Source organism: Emys orbicularis, chromosome 2, assembly GCF_028017835.1.
Source record: "Emys orbicularis isolate rEmyOrb1 chromosome 2, rEmyOrb1.hap1, whole genome shotgun sequence".
NCBI lineage: Eukaryota > Metazoa > Chordata > Testudines > Emydidae > Emys > Emys orbicularis.
The window spans coordinates 233,154,484-233,176,807 of record NC_088684.1 but is presented as its reverse complement, the minus strand read 5'-3'; the positions used below and the strand labels follow the sequence as shown (position 1 = coordinate 233,176,807).

Below are 22,324 nucleotides of genomic sequence, written 5' to 3'. Positions count from 1 at the left end.
TGAAAGCAGCAAAAGTTGTCTTTTCCTGCAGAATCCTGCAGGGAGGATTTGTAAATTAGCATGTCTTTGACAGCGACAATGATCTTGACACTACCTGAATAATCACAGTATCTATTAAACATGCTCTTATTAAAGTGAACCAGAAAAATGATGCCTCTGTGGTAAATATGAATTTGTATATGCTATTAAAGTAAGAAGAAAATGGGTTAATAGATCAAGAGATTAGTTTTCCTCTTTTGTATCCCTCCCAACCAGCCCACACCACCTGCCAGCAGACATTAGCAGAAATTGAATTCCACTGAAAACCAAGTCTTCAATGGACTAATAGACTGTTACCATTCTAGTTACTGGTTTGAACTATTCAGCTCAACTATTCAGCAGTTTTCTCAAGTGCTGAATTCCCAAGTTTCAAAACTATACTAATATTCCCATAATATCCTCTTCAGACAAGGAGACAGCTTTAAATACAGCCTTCACTCAAGTCCACTACTGAAAAAAAAAAAAAAAAAAGAACTGTATTATGAAAGGGCTCAATGTGCTTTGGTCAAAATTGCACGCCAACTGTTTAAATCATCATTTCAAAAACCTCTGAGTGCCACAGAAATGCCAGAATTCATTAGTAACTTTGGTATATGAATTGCCATTCCTTGATTAAGCAATAAGGCACAATAAGCTGTGTGTCCTAGTGAAATATCAACACTTGCAAGGCCCTGGGGGGTAGGTGGAAAGGCAGAATCCAGGACATGCTCAGTGGAGGAGGATGTTGTTGTGAGGCGCTCCTAAAAGAAGATGATGTTCTTTTCTCTCCCCACATCTTGGTTTGGCCAGGGGGTCTGGGATAATTTCTTCTACACCCTCCTGCTTAGACCATCTTTTGGAAGTGTAGAAAGCATTATTTTCTATTGTTTAGGTCAGATGAAAAGTTAAGGACTCCTTCTCTGCCCTCCATGATTAGGACAGATGGTGGTGGTGGCAGTGGTCATGGTGTTTTAACCTGAGCATCCAAGCAAGTTCCAAACAAATACTTTGCCTCAATGGTAGGATGACAAATGGGAATGAGGATATGGAGGTAGATATTACCACATCCGAGGTAGAAGCCAAACTCGAACAGCTTAATGGGACTAAATCGGGGGGCCCAGATAATCTTCATCCTAGAATATTAAAGGAACTGGCACATGAAATTGCAAGCCCATTAGCAAGAATTTGTAATGAATCTGTACACTCAGGGATTGTATTGTATGACTGGAGAATTGCTAACATAGTTCCTATTTTTAAGAAAGGGGAAAAAAGTGATCCGGGTAACTATAGGCCTGTTAGTTTGACATCTGTGGTATGCGAGGTCTTGGAAAAAATTTTGAAGGAGAAAGTAGTTAAGGACATTGAGGTCAATGGTAATTGGGACAAAATACAACATGGTTTTATAAAAGGTAGATCATGCCAAACCAACCTGATCTCCTCCTTTGAGAAGGTAACAGATTTTTTTAGATAAAGGAAACGCAGTGGATCTAATTGACCTCGATTTCAGTAAGGCATTTGATACAGTTCCACAAGGGGAATTATTAGCTAAATTGGAAAAGATGGGGATCAATATGAAAATTGAAAGGTGGATAAGGAACTGGTTAAAGGGGAGACTACAATGGTTCATACTGAAAGGTGAACTGTCAGGCTGGAAGGAGGTTACTAGTGGAGTTCCTCAGGGATCCGTTTTGGGACCAATCTTATTTAATCTTTTTATTACTGACCTTGGCACAAAAAGTGGGAATGTGCTAATAAAGTTTGCGGATGACACGAAGCTGGGAGGTATTGCCAATACAGAGCGGGACCGGGATATCCTACAGGAAGATCTGGATGACCTAGTAAACTGGAGTAATAGTAATAGGATGAAATTTAATAGTGAAAAGTGCAAGGTCATGCATTTAGGGATTAATAACAAGAATTTTTGTTATAAACTGGGGACGCATCACTTGGAAGTAATAGAGGAGGAGAAGGACCTCGGAGTATTGGTTGATCACAGGATGACTATGAGCCCCCAATGTGATATGGCTGTGAAAAAAGCTAATGCGGTCTTGGGATGCATCAGGCGAGGTATTTCCAGTAGAGATAAGGAGGTGTTAGTACCGTTATACAAGGCACTGGTGAGACCTCATCTGGAATATTGTGTGCAGTTCTGGTCTCCCATCTTTAAGAAGGATTAATTCAAACTGGAACAGGCACAGAGAAGGGCTACTAGGATGATCTGAGGAATGGAAAACCTGTCTTATGAAAGGAGACTCAAAGAGCTTGGCTTGTTTAGCCTAACCAAAAGAAGGCTGAGGGGAGATATGATTGTTCTCTATAAATATATCAGAGGAATAAAATACCAGGGAGGGAGAGGAATTATTTAAGCTCAGTACCAATGTGGACACAAGAACAAATGGATATAAACTGGCCATCAGAAAATTAGACGAAGGTTTCTAACCATCAGAGGAGTGAAGTTCTGGAATAGCCTTCCAAGGGGAGCAGTGGAGGCAAAAGACATATCTGGCTTCAAGACTAAGCTTGATAAATTTATGGATGGGATGGTATGATGGGATAGCCTAATTTTGGCAATTAATTGATCTTTGACTATTAGTGGTAAATATGTCCAATGGCCTGTGATGGGACACTAGATAGGGTGGGATCTGAGTTACTACAGAGAATTCTTTCCTGGGTGTCTGGCTAATGAGGCTTGCCCACATGCTCAGGGTTTAGCTGATCACCATATTTGGGGTCGGGAAGGAATTTTCCTGCAGGTCAGATTGGCAGAGGCCCGGGGGGTTTTCGCCTACTTCTGCGGCATGGGGTATGGGAAACTTGCTGGAGGATTCTCTGCACCTTGAAGTCTTTAAACCACAAGTTGAGGACTTCAATAGCTCAGACATAGGTCAGGGGTTTGTTACAGGAGTGGGTGGGTGAGATTCTGTGGCCTGCATTGTGCAGGAGGTCAGATTAGAAGATCATAATGGTCCCTTCTGACCTTAAAGTCTATGAGTCTATAAATTATGTTCTCCTAGCTCTGGTTTTAGTAACTATACAACAACCAAATAGGCAATATTCAGGTGGTTGAATAGCTCCTGTACTCATGGTATTCAGAAAAATGTACTGTTCAATTCATAAGATTAAATTCAATAAACAAATGTAAAAGTGACTATTGAACATGCGACCTTTCAACTTTTGATGGCCAAATACAATATAATTGACAAGACTGTGACATGAGGGATTAAAAATAGATAGCTGGTTACCTGTTCATGATTCCCAATCTAGCTGAGACAGGGTCACAAGACCTGATGTGAAAAAGCCTCACACAGCACAGTATAACTTTGATGCTACAGAATATTTATGAGGGAAACACACTTAAGTCATTAAACTTATTCCATAATTAGTGCAGACAGATTTTGTCATTTATTTCTTGTAGTTGGGTAATACCTAGAAGCCACAACAGAAATCATGGTCCCATTGTGCTGGGCACTGTTCAAGCACATAGTAGAGACAGTCCCTAAAGAGCTTACAAAGTGCCCAGGATCAGAGAGGAAGTATATGGTTGAGTTGGAAACTGAACACACATATCCTAAATTCCAGGCCACTAACAAAAAGACCAACCCATCCTTTCAGTTTTACTGCTTTCTAGTCTTGTCTACTACAATGTAGGAGACAAAAATTGTTGGAAAAACCTATGTAAAAATGATATGAAAGTTAAAATATTTTTGAATACTCCCAGGGCCATCAGGATGCAGGTTAGCAATATTTTGAATACAAATTTTTTATTAATGTGCACGTAAATTTTATAACTCCTGGCTCTCAACATACTTTCCAGTTTAATTCATTCAAGCTATGACCATTTCTACTGCAGCTCTGCTTATTGCTTGAAAGGGCCCCATGAAGATGTGAAATGAAGTTATCCTATAGTGAGGTTTACTTTAGTAGTTACATATTTAGGGGGAAAATAAATTTATAAAAGGTATAAGCAAATGTACAGGACCATAACCTGCCAGGTGCTGAATACTCAAAGCACAGTGCAAGTGGCATCCAACACATGGCAGGCCCGGGCCCAAATAGACTGATGTTTTTGACCTTGTGACTTTGGACTTGAAACCCATTGAAGGTCAATTCTTCATTTTTCAGGGCATTCAGTGCACACAGATACACTCCAAATAAACAGAGGATCTATCCATGTGATGAACTCTGCAATTTAGTTCCTGGTCACATATATGGAAAATTATGCCCTTTCAGCTACCCCAGCAGATCATCTCTTGAGCCTTTCTAAACACAGAGAAGTCCTTCTACACTTCCACAAGTGTACAATAAACATTCTTATCAGCTTCCATAATTATCGGCTCTGATAGTTCATTGAAATGCAGTTAACTCTTAAGTTCATAAGAAGAGCACAATTTCCAAAGAGTGCCACCCAACTGTATTTTTTCTAATGGATAAAATATTCAACATGCAACAAATATAGAAAGTTAGGTCTATGTCACATGTAATTTATTTTTTCCTCTAAGATACTGGTTGATAGTAGTGCTTTCTCTGAACAGCAAAAGAAACAGAATTCTATCTTGTATTATTGCATATCAAATGACTGAGTTTGATATTGGCATTTTTTATTTTAAAATGTCATTTTTACACATAGCAATTGAATATCTCATTTTCAGACAAGAATAAAAGACGTCTTCCTGCTATTTTACTGTCTGTAATAAACTCCAAGGTCTATTGCCAAGAGAAAATTTTGAGATTTACGTTTGATTATCAAGAGGAGTAAACGTTTGACCATGTCTGAAAAACCAGAGTAAGAAATCACTGTATTATCAGATTCATGCTGGATGATATGAAAAAACAAAGTCAAGTTTCCCAGTGCCTTTATTTACAGATCATCACCACACCACTCCAACCCAACACACTGCACTGTTGCAAGGGATATTGAGATCATATATTAGACAGAAGTGGATGGCATATGGAGTGCATAGAGAACCTCTAGTTAATACAAATGGTAAAATGAAGGAAGAAAAAATGATGGGCAAGTTGGCAGAAAAAGCTGTAAGGCAAGTCAATTTTTTAATTAAAAAATTATGTAGCCGAGACAATGCTAATGAGCCAAAATTCCCACAAGACTATTTTTACTATTTGTCTGATTTTGATGTCCTGATTCACCAAGACGGAAGTGTCCTCGCTCAGACTTGGTAAAGGGAGTATATTCTTTTCATTACTATAGTAGAACAGTACAATTCAAAACACAAGGGCTTCTATATTAATCTGAGTACTTTAGCCACTCACTGTCACTCCCTCACAGTTACCAGACCAGAAACGGAGCTTCTCTCAAAACACATCACATTTCTCTAGTCACATAAAACCTCAGAAATACCTGGAAGTTCTTCATAAATGTCATCGTCTATTGGTGCAGTGCTGACTGGAGGAGAAACTTGTCCAACGTCATCATATTCTTCCTCCTCAGGAATGACATTAGATCCCAAGTCTGTTTAATAGCAGTTTAGAAAATTAGCATTTATGAGAATAGAAGAAGACCCAAAGTGAATGTTTGTGCAGCATACAGCACACTATTTTAAGGGGAATTTTACTGAATCTTAAGAACAAATGCTACTAACAATGGAATTACTTATATGGGTCCTTGTAGAAGAAAAATACATTAACTACTTTGGTTTTCAGGTCTCAGAAAAGATCTTTAAGATACCAAGAAGATGAAAGTTGTTTAAGTTAAATTGTGCTCTTCTTCTACATACCATTTAAAGTGCTTTATGGTCATCAGATTCTCCAAGAGGTATAGGGATAGATCTATCTACAAAGAGTTTTAAGATATATAAAATATTGGGAAAAACAGAGTCCTGGAAAAGAAAAAAAGTAATGCAAGAAGCACAATATAGCTGAGAATCAGCACATGCTGTCTGAAGCCTGGATTAAAAATGGTTATACTGTATTATGCACATATAGAACTTCAGTTAGTAGATAAAGCTATTATTAATAAACATTATTAAAAACAAAGAATATTGTTTCACTGATTGACTTACCTTGCAATACAAATTTGATTTCTTGTAGCCATTCCTCTGCTTCTTTGGGAGTAGCTGCTGTAAACTACAATAAGCATAATATTAATAATAGTTATAATGGTAATATAAATACAAACACCACCACATTTGTAATGGAAGGAAATGTAGCATTCTTGTCACTTCTTCAAGGAACCATTAGTAATTCTCTTCATGTCTTCTGGTACTTTTCTTGCAAGGATGCTTCTTATAATGTACAGTTAATTTTGACAAATTTACGTAATTGAAGCAGAGGATGATGGATTTGAAACTCTGATCAGCAGCTGGCAGCTGTGCAGAAAAAAGCTGCTTCTCTTCATCAATGTCAAAGCCAGAACTGATGAACAAAATTTGCCCTTGACAATTAGAAGACACCCATGAATTTCTTTAGACTGCTGGATACAGTTTTCTTAAAAATGTTCTTGTCAGATTCCAACACACTACCTGACAACTTAATTAACTGGCTTTCAACTGCAATCTCAGATATTTAAAACTTATTAAACTTACATTCCATATTGATGCCTAGCTGATAGATCTTTGAATTGCATAGCTGATATGTGCTTCTACCTTGATGTTCCTTCCAAAGCCCTAAGCAATACAATATGTATTTAACTCAGATATTTCTTCTTTGATAACTCCATTTTTTTACTATATAATTCATCCAAAAAATCATAGACCAATTATATATAGATATTATAGATATAATGCTAACACTTAAATGACCAATAGATAAAAGTAATAGATTTGCTTGTTCTTGTTCAAAAAAAGATAGTATTTGAACGTAATCTGAATTTTTTTAAAATGTATTTCCTATTATATGAATGTACAGTGTAAGCAAGCCAGTGTTCGTTTTTTTCACTAACGTGTCAGGGAGAGTTGTTTTACTGAAATGTTAATGTCTCCGTAACTGGAATCATAACGGTTTTATCAATTTAATTTCAAGACGACATAAGAAGTCCAACCTGATAAATGCGTTTATCAGGAGCTGAGATTTCAAAACAGCAATCTTTCTTTCCATCCTTCCGAAGGGTATTATTCATTCTGACGGTGTATCCATCTATAGCAAATTCACCTTTCTGTTGTTTGTCTGTTGAAGATAAAAACAAAGTTAGAACTTCATTTACATCAGCGAATGTAAGCGGTCCAGCAGGTTATCAGGTTATTCAGATTTTGTTTTGTGTTTCATGAATATTACAATGAACAGGGAGGTTTTTAGCAAAATAATTAGGTGATGCTTTTGGAGATAAAGCTTTATTTTAAAAGAAGGTATAAACTAAAGTACATTTTTTATGTAGGATGCCTAAGGAATCCCACAGGGAGATGTTTGCAGACGGTGGTCCTGTTTAGTAAGAAGTGCATGCTATGACATGTCTAGGGAAAGCCAAGAACTGGAACATGGAACTCGCAAGACAAGTTTACCATAAATCAGTCTTTCTTTCAGTTTCAATGGGAAAACCTTTCTAGCTTATAACTTGCTGAGTCCCTTGCTAAACTTACCACCCTCATCCCTCAAAACAGTAAACTTCAAATTCACTTTTAAGCAACTGTAAAAGCCTCTCTTTCTACCGAATCCTCTTCCAGATGCACCTTCTTTGTGCAAACTCTTGAATCAATTTAGAAGCTCATTTAATACCTGCAGTGTGTTCCAAGAGAATTCTCCACCTAACACTACAACTGTTGAATTACTAGCCAAGAAGAGGATAGAATTTGATCACAGTTCAACACTTTGGGCCATGTGTTTATATCACAGACAATTCCAGATCACAGTTTTATGTATTCTCAAGGTTCTTGTTCATAAGGGGCTGACTTACAAACAGCTATTCTGAAAGTGAGACATGTCTTAAAAAAAGCCAGGGTTTAAACACACAAAATGTTTGGATCAAGATACCTCTGTTTCTTTTAGAGACTACACTCTTCAAGGTAGAGCCTTTATATGTGGAAAGTGTCCAGTACAAACAAAACATGAATAAGTAACAACAACAATGTTGAGATCCATAATCTCCATATGCCATATTGCTATACTCAAGGTAAAGATGGCTGAAGTCTGCACTGTAAATCTTCATCAGTGATACTTCGCCCACTCCTAGTATGTTATTGTGTACATGAGAGCTAAATAACGAAAGTAGCACTAAGGCCTTTATTACACTAGAAAAATATTCTTTGCTGATGAGTATTAGCAATGGGTTCACTTAAACCAGTGCTGAACATAGCTTAGCTGCAAGTGTGGCCAAGGACAAATAATTTTCAGCACCTCTTCAGAAACATCAGTATGACACCTGTTGTCAGCAAGGGATACGTTTCCTGATAAGGGTAGGAAAGGCTTAAGAGACTATGGCCTTCCACAGAGTTGTTGCATACCTAGAAAACTTGTAGAAAAGTTCATCTATTCTCCACTTCTTTGACAATGAAATTCATTTCACCTGCACAAAGCCCAAGCAACTGGATTTTACTTGGAGGAAATGGTACCATGCACTGGACTTTGGGGGCTAAGGTGCAAAGGGAGTTGCATGATGGTGAAGGCCTATCCCCCTTGCCCTCCTGGGGACAAAGCAGAGGAATGCAGCACTGCCTTGTCACATAAATACAAATCCTGTGGTTCCTTTCTTGACCTGCCCATATACCCATTTATGCAGAGTCAGCGTGGTGGTGATGCCAGGGGTGCATAGTCAGTCACCATACAACTACTCTGCTGGCAGCCCCACATGCACACAGTCCCAAATCTATTTGTGCTGCCCCACTACAATAGAGTGAGTTTTCCCCCAGGCCAAGTAAACATTGAATAACAAATTTGCACAAATGAATTAAGAGCATAAAATTGAGTTCTCTGCCTCCTTTTCCTATTCACTTCCTCCAATAACTTTTACTATGTCTACATTAACTACTGTTATATAGTATTAATATTTTATGTCTGTTCACTCCTCCATCCTCACCACATGCGCAAAATTCATGGAATTATATATTATCATACTGAGGCAGACACTAGAAATAATAACTTGCAACAGGCTAACCAAGTCCCTTTTCAATGAAATTCATTTCAGTCTAGAAATTTTATTGTTCATTCACTTATGACCTCAGGGAGCAGATGAAGTAGACTACATTAATTTCTCACTCTCCGTGCTGGAAGTTTATCAAAACCCAGAAAGACAGTAGCACGAAGATGGAATAAACAAATACCAGGTTCAAAAGGTAAAACCATTTTGTCAAGATAAAAATGAGGCAAGTTATTCAAATTTAGTATCTTGGAATATTTGTGAGAAATTCTCTCTCGTACTGATGACCACTTTATATGGTAATACAGTTTTTCAGAGTTACTCTAGAATGATCTCTATACTGTACAAGTTTCTTCAAAAAAACAATACAATTAGACTACAAAGAATGCAATACAGACTGCAATATATGCGAGCACAGCATATGCTGTTCATATTGTCTTGGATTGTTTTATTGTTTATATTATCATTGGCTTATCTCTCAAAACACACAACTCCAGTGCTAATGATAATTACTTGTGTGCACCAGCAAGAAAATATATGCCCTTACTATTAAATTCTTCCAATCAACTTTACAAAATAGGCTACCTACAGTATTGCAGTTTTCCCTCCCTGGTCACATGTGCAATAAAGGACTCCCAACTAAGGCCCTGATCCTGTAAAGACTTTCGCACACACTTGACTCTATGCACTGTGAGCAGTCCCACTCAATATGACTGCTCCCAGGCCCCCATTCAAAGCCCAGTGAAGTCAATGGACAGATGCTCATTGACTTCAATGGGCTTTGGGTCACTCCCACAGTGTATAAATTAAGTATGCGCATGAGTCTTTGCAGGATCAAGCCCTCACTGAGCAAATTCCTTTTTTGTATTTTTACAGAGGTGTTCATGCAGTTATCAGTTTAAAACAGAAATATATTTCTGGATACCTTGAGCTCTACTGTGGTGAAAAGTTAAACGACTGTTTTCATTTTAACTAAAATAGCTCAGACTTAAAGATTTTTACTTGAATTTGGAAGTTAGTTTCCTACTTTTTTTTTTAGTGTCGGCATATTTTAGGCATGCATGGATTCTTCTGCCTCCTGGGAGTAATTCTGCATTTTTCAACTAAATTCCACAAGAACTAGGAGGATTTCATTTTCTGATTCCTGCATCTCCAACTCAAACCAGAGATTTTGCAAGGTCACAGTGTAAAAGTGCTGGAGTGGCCAAGGGAAAAGAACTATGAACAGAATACAATTTTCAGTGAAGGGGTAGTATTCTCATGGCCTCTCATTCTCCTGACAATTAGACTTGCAATCTGATAACAGGAAACCCCTGGGTTGTTACAGTATGCCACACAACTGCAACAGTGTAATATTGATAATGCTACTACAGAGGGACATGAACAGCATTAAGTCAACATTGTTCTAGTATCATCCTGCTAACATGATTCTCTGAATGCCCATTTCAGAATGCGGCTTTATATTGCTCCTATCTCCTCTCTCAGGTGCATGTCAAAAGAAAGAGAAAACTCTGGGCCCCTGTGGAGAATTTTTGCTCCATAGAGCAACACTAGTATAAAATGAGTATAAAGCAATGAAAATCAGGCCCCATGTGTTTATTTTGTATAGCAGCTTTGACACAAAGTATATAAAAAATCAATAGTAAAGTATGAGATAAACTTCTTATTTGGGAGGTATAGGTAGGAAAAAAGAGAGATGTTTTTGACTGAGATTTGAGAGTCTGTCAAGTGGAGAAAAGCATTCTAGGCTCTCACACCAAAAGTGGTGAATTATTGTGTTGGGATGGAGATGACACGAGTGCTAGATGGGCAGAGGGAATCCCGAGAGAAGCCGAGAAAGACAAGATTTTGAGGTAGCATGGGGCAACTGCATCCATGAAGAATTTGGAAATAAAGGAGGCTACACCTTGGACTAGATCTTGAAATGGTTGGGCTGCCAGTTTGAAGATGAAGGAGAGGTGGCCATACTTCTTAGCACATGTGAAAAGGAAGGCTGCAGCATTCCACAAATCCTGAAGTATGGAGAGAGCTAGGACTGTGGAGAAGGGAGTTGATATAGCAAGGCAGGAGGAGACAAAGACAGTGTGGGATTTCAGATAATGATAAAGTATGTACAGTATTTTTATTTGCGAGGTTGTAATGGCTCTGAATAACAGATGCATGCAGTATTTACTTGTATCTAGGTAAGCATTTTATCTACCCCAGAGCCTGGAGCAGTTCTAAGCTATTATGATGATACTTCTATGATCTGTTAGGTCAATGGGTATTTTGGCAAGCACACTAATACTGAAAATGTCAGCTATGTCTGACAGTCAGAAAATGCATTTTGATCTGGTAAATAGTATTAACTGTTTCTATAATATAGGGCTTGTCTACACAATGGAGTAATGTGCACTAGGGGAGTGTAATTTCTAAAGTGAACTAGTGTGTTGTGTGTTAATTTGTCCATGTACATCCTGCTGGTGTGCACAAAATGTTCCCTAGTGTGCTTTAACCCAGTGCACCAGACGGGTCGACACAGACCATATTAGTGCTTTTTAGAAATCACATCCCTGTAGTGCACCACTGTGTAGACAAGCCCTAGGGTGACCAGATGTCCCGATTTTATAGGGACAGTCCCGGACTTTGTCTTATATAGGCACCTATTACCCCCCACACCCAGTCCCGACTGTGCCTTGCTATCTGGTCACCCTAGCAAGCCCATACTCTTAGAATATATTTAGCTCTTCCTTAGTTTGAGATTAAGGTTCTCCCAGTTCTTTGAGACTCTTTCCAATGTTCTACATTGTTTCATATTAAAGTAGGTCTCATATATACAGTAAATGTGCTTGCTAAATATTAAAGTGCTAGAACCTCCCAAATGATTTAAAACTTCAAATTTTTGAACAGTCCTTTCAAGACGTCTGTGCAAGAATGCATTTCTTTTACAAGATCAAAAAAGTATGCAGCCATTTTTTTAAATACAAAAGGTGCCAAAGCAAGAGCAAAAATTGTACTGCCTCGTTACAAATGTCTTTTAAAAAATGCAACAATCCCTGCCCTTAAAAAAAAAAAAACACAACCCCAAATCGAATTAACAGTATCATGAAAATGCTGATAGAAAACTTAGTAATCAAATCATGTCTGTGGCACTTAAAAAATATATCTGCTGTACGTATATAGTACACTGACTAAATAATCATTTGAGGCAAACTGGAGCTACAGTACTTTGATGGCCAGATTTTCAAGAGAGCTCATTGAGAAAAATGGGAAATGCTGAGTACTTTTGAAAATCTGGGCCAGATTAAACCGAGCAGGATTTATATTGCCTTAAATTTATGTTGCCTTAAATTTCATCTTCAAGAAAACTGAGTGAAATTCCAGTGGACGCAAATGTCTAAGACATACTATTTAGGATTCCAGTTTACATTTTATAGGTTGAAGTGAAGAGTAGAAAGTTATTGGGCCAGATGTTTGGCCCACTATGGGCCCTGTAAAGGCAGCATGATGACCTTGATGACCTGACTGCTGGAATGACTCCTCGGGGCCAAAGAAGCTGGGCACAAACTTAGAACAAGTTTAGGACTGCTCTAAGTTGCCAGTGCTGATAAGTGAAGAGTGCTGATAAGGGAAGAGGAACTGTGACTTAAAGCTACCTTCTCTTACCTCTGGTGCTGCACAGAACATAGCTCAGCTGGACCAGAGAATCTGAGCCACTGTTTTACATCCTGCTTGATTAATATTTTCTTCCATTTCATGTTTCTTTGGACTTCAAAAGTTTAATTATTACTATTTAAGTATATTTTAGTAGGATCTAAAGGTCCCAGTCAGGGTCCTATTGTACTAGGTGTTATACAAACATGTAAATCTGGAGCTAAATTGTGTGCTTGGTTGTGCATGCAACCCCCACTTCCCCCCATTAAAATCAACAGGAACTGCAAACATGTAATTAAAGGCAAAACTATATGCCATGAGCTTTTAAGAAAGAAGAAATCTTTGACCAAGTTGTGAGCATGTATTCTCATGTGTATACTTGGCAAACAAATCTCAAACTGACGTGCATCCAGCTGATAAGTAGGGAGAATGTGGGCTTGTTGACTGGTTGTTACACAATTGTGGTGTCTCTTCCTAACCTGTCAGCTTTTGTTTGCAATAGCTTGCAATGGACTATTTAGACCGTTTTCAGAGTAGCAGCCGTGTTAGTCTGTATCCGCAAAAAGAACAGGAGAACTTGTGGCACCTTAGAGCATCCGAAGAAGTGGGTTGTAGCCCATGAAAGCTTATGCTCTAATAAATTTGTTAGTCTCTAAGGTGCCACAAGTTCTCCTGTTCTTTTATTTAGACCGTGTTATTTGTGACTGAAACATAAAACTATAGCTAGAGGAAATCCTCCAAACACCAGAGTTGGTGCTTATTGTTTTGAACAGAGGACATGAATATACAGTAGTGATTAAGAACATCTTGAAGACAAGGCTGGTGGCTCTTTAGAGTTAACTTGACACACTCCTCAGTATTCAGAAGAATTTAAAATTAATGGATTAAAAACATATTTGATATTACAATTCTTGCACATGCAAAACTCCCATTGACTTCTGACCTGGACTTATATGCAAGGAAAGAATGCACGATCTAGCCTTTATGGGTAGTCACAATGAAGGAAGGAGAAATGGACATATCTTAGGTAGGGGGTTTAGACTGGATTCAGTTGTATTCCTGCCAATGTTAAGGCTGGTAATATAACTGCAAACTTGACCAACCTCATGGCTAACATTGGTAAGAAGCATATATTTTAGTCTGTGTTGAGAAACAAATGCAATAATAGTAGCAGACTGGAGGCTCTGCAAGGAAATTAAAAATCTCTCACAATAGTTTTAGAGACTGAAAAAAAATGTATTGACAAAAAAGGTTGCTGTTAATAATACATTAAATGATATATTCAGCTCACAAAAGGAAGCTAGGGAGAACTGATACAAAAAACTCCAAGATCATTTTCTAGGGGAAGAAGAAATAGTAAAAGAAACAAGCCAGGATCACATCAGGACATTCAAAAATGTTTTAAGAATGATCAAACTTTAGAAACAGAGACTCTCTCTTAGAATTCCAAAGTAAGCAGCAAAGGAAATAAGGGAACATTTAACAGATACCTTTAAAATCTCTGGAAACCAGGAAAGCATCATAGTCATAGTAGGAAGAGGGAATTGTAGCAAGCGGAAAATTGCTCACGTAAATCCTGTGGGCTTTGAGATAAGACAAGACCCCTAGGTCTGTATTTTTAAAAAAAAGAAGAGACGAGATTAGGTGGATCAGCATAGTTGAGTTGGAATAAGACCAATGCTACCAGGCTATTCAAACAGTACCACAGAATCTCTATGGATAAGTCCATGCTTGAATAATAGGAGTATAACAGTAGGAATATACTCCTGACAACCTGACCAGGATGGTGATAGTGACTGTAAAATGTTCAGGAAGAAAAGAGAGGCTACAAAAACAGAAAACCCAGTAATAATGGGGATCTCAACTATCCCCATGTTGCCTGGGAACATGTCACCTCAGGACAGGATGCAGACATAAAATTTCTAGACCCCATTAATGACTGCTTCTTGGAGAAAGGCAATTCTTGATTTAGTCGTAAGTGGAGCACAGGATCAGGTCCAAGAGGTGAATATAGCTGAACCATTCAGTAATAGCAACCATAATGGAATTAAATTTAACAGCCTCGTAAAAGGGAAAATGCCAAAGAAACCCACCACAGTAGCATTTAACGACACAAAAATGAGGAGTGTAGTTAAATGGAAATTAAAAGGAACAGTCACCAGAGTGAAATGCCTGCAATACAGCATGGAAACTTTAAAAAAAAACCATAATAGAGACTCAAACTGTATAATATACCCCCAAATTAAAAAACAAAAAACAGTACGAGGACTAAAAAAAATGTCACCAGGGCTAAATAGAGTAAAAGAAGCAGTTAGAGACAAAAAAAGACATTCTTTAAAAACAAAGTCAAATCCTAGTCAGAAAAATAGAAAGGAACATAAACTCTGGCAAATCAAGTGTAAAAGTTTAATTAGGCAGGCCTCCAAAAAATTGAAGAGCAACTAAAAAAAGACAAACAAACAGCAAAAATAGGGGAAGGAGAAATAGTAGATGAGAAGCATGAAGCCTGCCAAACAATCAGTGGGGCAACTGGATGAAGATGCTAAAGAAGCACTCAAGAAAGACAAGGCCATTGTGGAGAAGCCAAATTAATTTTTTGCATTGGTCTTCACTGCAGAGGATGCACAGGAGATTCCCACACCGAGCCCATTCTTTTTAGGTGACAAATCTGAAGAACTGTCCCAGATTGAGGTTTTGGAACAAATTGATGAATTAAACTGTAATAAGTCACCAGGACCAGATGGTATTCACCCAAGAGTTCTGAAGGAACTCAAATATGAAATTGCAGAAATACTAACTGTGATATGTAATCTATTGCTTAAATCAGCCTCTGTGCGAGACGACTGGCAGATAGCTAATGTATGATGATTTTTTAAAAAGACTTCAGAGGTGATCCTGGCAATTACAGGCCAATAAGCCTAACTTCAGTACCAGGCAACCTGGTTGGCACTACAGAAAAAAACCCAGGATTATCACACATGTTGGGGAAGAGTCAACATGACTTTTGTAAAAGGAAATCGCATCTCACCAATCTATTAGAATTCTTTCAGGGCATCAACAAACATGCAGACAAGGGTGACCCACTTGATACAATGTACTTTGACTTTTAAAAAGCCTTTGACAAGGTCCCTTACCAAAGGGTCTTAAAAAAAAAGTAAGGAATCCTGGGATAAGGGGGAAGGTCCTCCCATGGATCAGCAGCTGGTTAAAAGATAGGAAACAAAGGGTAGGAATAAATGGTCAGTTTTCACAGCGGAGAGAGGTAAATAGCATGGACCCCAAGGACCTGTATTGGTACTAGTGCTGTTCAATGTATTCATACATTATCTGGAAAAAGGGGTAAACAGTGAGGTGGCAAAGTTTGCAGATGATGCAACATTACTCAAGTTAGTTAAGTCCAAAGCCGACTGTGAGGAGTTACAAAGGGATCTCACTAAACTGGGTGACTGGACAACAAAATGGCAGATGAAATTCAATGGTGATAAATTCAAAGCAATGCACATTGGAAAACATAATCCCAACTATACATACAAAATGATGGGGTATAAATTAGCTGTTACCACTCAAGAAAGATCTTGGAATCATCGTGAATAGTTCTCTGAAAACATCTGCTCAATGTGCAGCAGACATCAAAAAAGCTAACAATCTTAGGAACCATTAGGAAAGGAATAGATAAGAAGAAAGAAAATATCATAATGCCACTATATAATACATGGTACGCCCACACCTTGATGCAGTCCTGGTTGCCCATCTCAATAAAGATAGATTTGAATTGGAAAAAGTACAGAGATGGGCAACAAAAATGATTAGGGGTATGGAACAGCTTCCATATGAGGAGAGATTAAAAAAGACTTGGAAAAGAGATGATTGAGGGGGGAATATAACAGAGGTCTATAAAATCATGAATGGTATAGAGAAAGTGAATAAGGAATATTATTTATCCCTTCAAACAACACAAGAACTAGGGGTCACCCAATGAAATTAATAGGCAGCAGGTTTAAAACAAAAGAAAGAAAGTACTGCTTCACATAAACACACAGTCAACCTATGGAACTCATTGCCAGGGGATATTGTGAAGGCCAAATGTGTAACTGAATTAAAAAAAAAAGTTAAATAAATTCATGGAGGACAGGCCCATCAATGGCTATTAGCCAAGATGATCAGGGATGCAACCCCATGCTCTAGGTGTCCCTAAACCTGTGACTGCTAGAAGCTGGGCCTGGACAGCAGGGATGGATCACTAGATAAATTGCCCTGTTCTGTTCATTCCCTCTGAGGCATCTGGCACTAGCCACTGTCAGAAGACAGGATACTGGTCTAGATGGGCCACTGATCTGAACCAATATGGCCATTCTTATTTGTACTCATGTCAAATAAGAATGAGGAAGGAGACACAAAAACTTAAGCTAAGACAACACTGGGCACTCAAAGGAATTTAAGCGGAACTTTTATACAGCAAGTTGTTAATATCTGGAAAGAAATTTAAGATATAGCTGTGCTCTGAACAACTGTGATCGTGGAATTCTATATTTACTGTCATAAACCTCCACATCAATTTTGTTCAGCAGACAAGTAAAAAGATGTTTACTAAACTGCCAACCTTACGAATTCAAAATTGGGTCTTAAAGTCAAGCTAAACTCTTTCCTTTTTATGTATCTTCACAGAAGAAATCAGTTTGACTTCAAGACCCCAGTTTGAGTGTGCAGGGTTGGCTTTTAGATAAGACTTTGTGTTACTTGTGTACTCAACAAGGTTGAGGTGGAATATTTGAGACAGAAACATGGAACCCCAAAATGCAGTTTTTAGAGAATAATTTTAAAGTGTGGTTCTACTCTGAAGAGAATTTTCTTTTTCAAATAAATTGGACAACCATTTGGACTAAAAAGAATTGTGATGTAATGAACGGAGAATGGGTGTAGGAGCCAGACAACTATGAGATCTAATCCTGGCTCTGTTACTGGCTCACAGTGTAACCTCAGAAGTAATGTAACCTTTCTGCTTCAGTTTTCCCATCTGAGAAAAAATGAACACACTACCTAGAGGTGTTGAGAGGGTTAATATTTGTACAATGCTTTCAATACGCAAAGCACTGTGAAAAAGCTAACTATTCTGGTAAAAGATTAATTTGCTATCTCAAGATGGACTTAGCTTCTCGGCTTCCTTCTCTCCTAAAGCTATCTTCTTTTTCCACATATTAAAAGAAAGAGAATGATAAACTATTAATATGTAGTTACTCATACCTTTATCACTTCCATAATAATAGAAGACTGTTCTACTGAGAGCACACCAACGCTTCTGCCATTCAAAGCCAAGAAAACTGTGGTCTGCAATTAATACACAATTCATGTTAGATTGCTTTTACTACATATATTTAAGACAAATATATATATACAATGTGTATTTTCTTCAAAAGGGGAGAAAAGGAAAAGAGGGAGCTGTATGCAATCCAGAGGGAAAACTTGGAGTAAAAAGGAGAAGAGAACAAAAAAGAACTTGAAGATGGTAAACAGTACAGACAGGACAGTCTTGTGTGGTATTAAATATACAGAAACTATGAACAACTTTATAAATACATTCTACAGTTGTAACGCAGCATTAAACAGGTGTTAAGATGAAAACAGAAGGATTTATTCAATCAAGATAAATATTGACTAAACCAAAGCTAAGCTCAATATTTGTTTTCTTGAAAGACAATAAATCTTGATGCTCCCCCAAACATGAAGTCAACATACGCATTGTTACATTCTTCAAAAATACCCACAAGTCTCTGAATTATGTGTCACACTAGAAACTCATTGTCCCATCACAGGGCTCCTCAGTTGACAACGAACCATGATTATTTTCTTGTACGTCACAATACAAACTATTTGAAGTTTCCTCTTTTAGCTAATGGTGTTGTGACAGATATGTTAATATCCTTGGGAGTCCTTATTGAATTAATTATGAATATATTTGGGATCCATTGTATTCAATGAATGGTTCATGTGTTATCATGGGCTGGGATTGTATGTAACCTCTGAAGGGGGAAGATGTGAGACCTGGGGATTCAAAAGACTATATTGAACAATGTCCCAGACAAGAATGGAATTTTGGAACAAAAAGTGTTAAGTGGTTTTTCTGGGTAATATTCAGGGGGAGGTGAATGCAAATTCCTCACCTCTGGTTATGCACAAACCCAACCTGAAGAGTGGGCCTTTGTCTGATTATTACCTGTAATATGAAGCCTCAATCAATGGCCCAAGCTGTTTAAAGGAAAGGCTGAATGCTTTGTGGTTGTTCTAGTTCTGAATCTGAGACAGTTATGTACTTGTAACCATGGGAAAACCTCTTTGTTGGTTTTGAAGACTGACATCTACCAGAGCCACAGGTTGGAGTTGAGGTGACCTCTAGTAAGCTTTTTAGCATGCGTCTACGTCAGGGGTAGGCAACCTATGGGCACGCGTGCCGAAGGCGGCACGCGAGCTGATTTTCAGTGGCACTCACACTGCCCGGGTCCTGGCCACCGGTCCGGGGGGCTCTGCATTTTAATTTAATTTTAAATGAAGCTTCTTAAACATTTAAAAAACCTTATTTACTTTACATACAACAATAGTTTAGTTATATATTATAGACTTATAGAAAGAGACCTTCTAAAAACGTTAAAATGTATTACTGGCAAGTGAAACCTTAAATTAGAGTGAATAAATGAAGACTCGGCACACCGCTTCTGAAAAGTTGCCGACCCCTGGTCTAGGTTCTTCTATTGTTTGTTAGTGTTCTCTGTGATGCTTTTACCTTAAGAATAAATGTTTTTGCATAGAAACGGCTGCGTGGTAACATAATGTGAGCAATTACGCTGTTTATAGCCTCCAAGGAGAGAGCAAAGTGCAAATACTGGCTGTTTAGGCCATCTGGCTTGCTGGGGATAATACAGTGTAGGCCAGAGAATGTGTAGCCTGGAAAACCCCCAGTCAGGAGGGAGAGAGACACAAGTGTCTTTGCCCAAGAGAGGTGATGGCTGAGGAGCTGGGAGCCTCGAGGGACCACAGAGGGGGAATACAGGTGCAAATGCCCCAAACTATGAGAGGTATCATGAGAACTCAATTTTTATTGCTTTTTATTTCAGCCTTCTCCAAGTAATTTAGTGTGTACATACACACACACACATGCATATATAAAGTATATATTTTTCATTTAACATTTTTCATAAAGCCAGCTTACTTTACCTTTTCTACGTTTTTCAAGGTATCCAGCCTTTAGAACAAATTGAAGGTCTTGAGCAGCAATAGGAGGAAACTGGTTCCCTGAAAGAAAAAAAAGTATTATAAACCACTCTGTTTTTCACTTAAACACTACTCTATCCATATTAATAAGAATTGGCAGTGCCAAGGAACTACTGGAAGAATAGAATTCTATTAAATACTATTCCAGATAATTTTTGGCTAAATAATCACAAGTATAATGACAAAGCTGTTGGCTGCATTGCTATGCCAATGCAGTGACAGGAAAATTATAGCTGTGAACCAGCCCCTCAAGTCTCCAAGGGGGAGGAGGGGGGGAATCTGTATCTACTTTCCAGACAAGATGAAAATTCAACATGTTACATTAATCTAGAGGATGTTAGTTTGCATCTTAAAATACACAGTTTAAAGTGAGCTGTTTAGTAAAATCAGAGTGTTTTCAAATGCTTGTATAGAAGCAAAGGTCCTTAAATACCTTAGATACAATTATTAACTGTAATTAAATGCAAAATTTAATTTTTAACCATCATCATCTCCAAAAGCCTAACAAAAATCTACTGCAACAGTCTACAAAGCATGCACCCATGCCATGCTATTTAGAAAGAAAAGAACCAGACGAAGGGATGATAAAAAGCAATGTCTTGTTATTGACGGATAACGTATAATTTGTGCTAAATTAGGAAAGCACTGTTAAAACAAATAGACAGCACTTGAGGATATTGGACAGACAAGACAAACACACTGCTCACAAACTGCCCAAGCTGCTTCTCTTTTAGAAGTATTGTTATTTTTTGTAAAATGACCAATGTGTTCAGTTATATTTGTACTCCCCCCGCCCCCAATTGTTAGCTCACAGCTAGAAGTGTGAGATTCTAATATTCGGGATTAAACTGGAAACCTAGACACAAAGAACTTATTTAACAAATTAGTTTCAAATCTTCACAAATGTGGAATCAACTTTTTAAATTCTAAAATACTAATATAAAATATAAAGAGCAGAAATACAGCTTTAGACATGCCTGACCATTCATGTATACAAATGTCCAGTTTTTCCACAAGTACAACAGCCATTCCTGTGGGGGGAGGGTTCATACATTTGAGCATCAAAGTGTAGTTTTCCCATTACTTATTATCATTAAATATTCATATTAAAGTCACTGTAGATGGCAATTTTACATGGAAAATTTTTTTATCAAAATTTTATACGTAACCTTGTTAGTAATACAGTGAAAACTACACTAAGGATCACAATCAGAAGACTACTTTGTTAAGAAACCACTGTGAAATATCCCATCTGGAAACCAATTTGTCTGACCTTGAGCTAAACACTATCTCTGCTAGGTAACCAATGCCTGCTGGGCCCTTGGGTGGTCACTTAACACAGGATTCTACCTAGACTATTCTTCTTTGGGTACTGGTTTTGTTAACAAAAGATATTTGTGATAGGGCAAGAAAAATGTTAGCGAGAACAAGAGCAAACAAATTACTGAAGACTACAAAAGAAATGTACCAAAGAGGGGAATATACTCCCCTGAGAAATCCAAAACTTTTCAAACAGTAAAAACAAAATATATGGTTAAGTTACAACCAATGTAGCAAAGCGTATTAAAATTCCAGTTATTAAAAAATTGTGCTTTGACATTCAGTATTATACTATTACAGGGAAACCCCGCTATAACGCGCCCCGCGATAATGCGAATTCGGATATAGCACGATCATAAGGTGGCTCCCGCTGCCCCAAGTGCGCACACACAAAAAACCAACCAAAAAGAAACAAAACAAAACCACACACCGGCCGGAGCGCCGCCGAAAAAAACAAAAAAACAAAAAAAGGAACGTGCCTTCCCCACTGCCTCTTCCCCCTTAACCCTGCTTCTCCTTTTGGCGGGAAGAGCCATTCTCCTCCCCAGCTGCTCCTCACTCTTCCTCTGCCCCTTGCACATCTCCCCTGCTCGCTGCAAACAAACAAACAAAAAAGCGGCCGGAGCGCTGCCGAAGCACAAAACAAACCATGGCCGGAGTGCTGCCGAAGCACAAAACAAAACAAAAAAACCCGCCAAAGCACAAAACAAACAAACAAACAAACAAACAAAAAAAGCTGAAGCACAAAAAAAAAAAAAAAAAAAAACCCGGGCCGGAGCGCCGCCAAAGAAAAACAAAAAAACAAAAAAAGGAACGTGCCTTCCCCACTGCCTCTTCCCCCTTAACCCTGCTTCTCCTTTTGGCGGGCAGAGCCATTCTCCTCCCCAGCTGCTCCTCACTCTTCCTCTGCCCCTTGCACATCTCCCCTGCTCTCTGCCCAAGAGAAATTGACCGGCTTGAAACTGACCGGCTTTAAATGGTAAACTTTTCGTAACCCCGCTATACTGCGACCCCGCAATTATCGCGATCGAATTTTTTGGACCCCAATCATCTCGTTATAGCGGGGTT

The 22,324-nt window shown here is 38.3% G+C and overlaps 1 protein-coding gene across 1 annotated transcript in view; it reads right to left on the bottom strand.

Moving 5' to 3' along the window:
• The window catches only part of SKAP2 (src kinase associated phosphoprotein 2), a 155,250-nt gene that overhangs the window by 39,468 nt on the left and 93,458 nt on the right, over positions 1-22,324 (bottom strand). Inside the window, 5 exon segments of the mRNA XM_065398995.1 lie at positions 5,375-5,485; positions 6,036-6,099; positions 7,013-7,137; positions 17,915-17,998; positions 19,880-19,957. Of these exon segments, the coding sequence (XP_065255067.1) occupies positions 5,375-5,485; positions 6,036-6,099; positions 7,013-7,137; positions 17,915-17,998; positions 19,880-19,957 (462 nt within the window).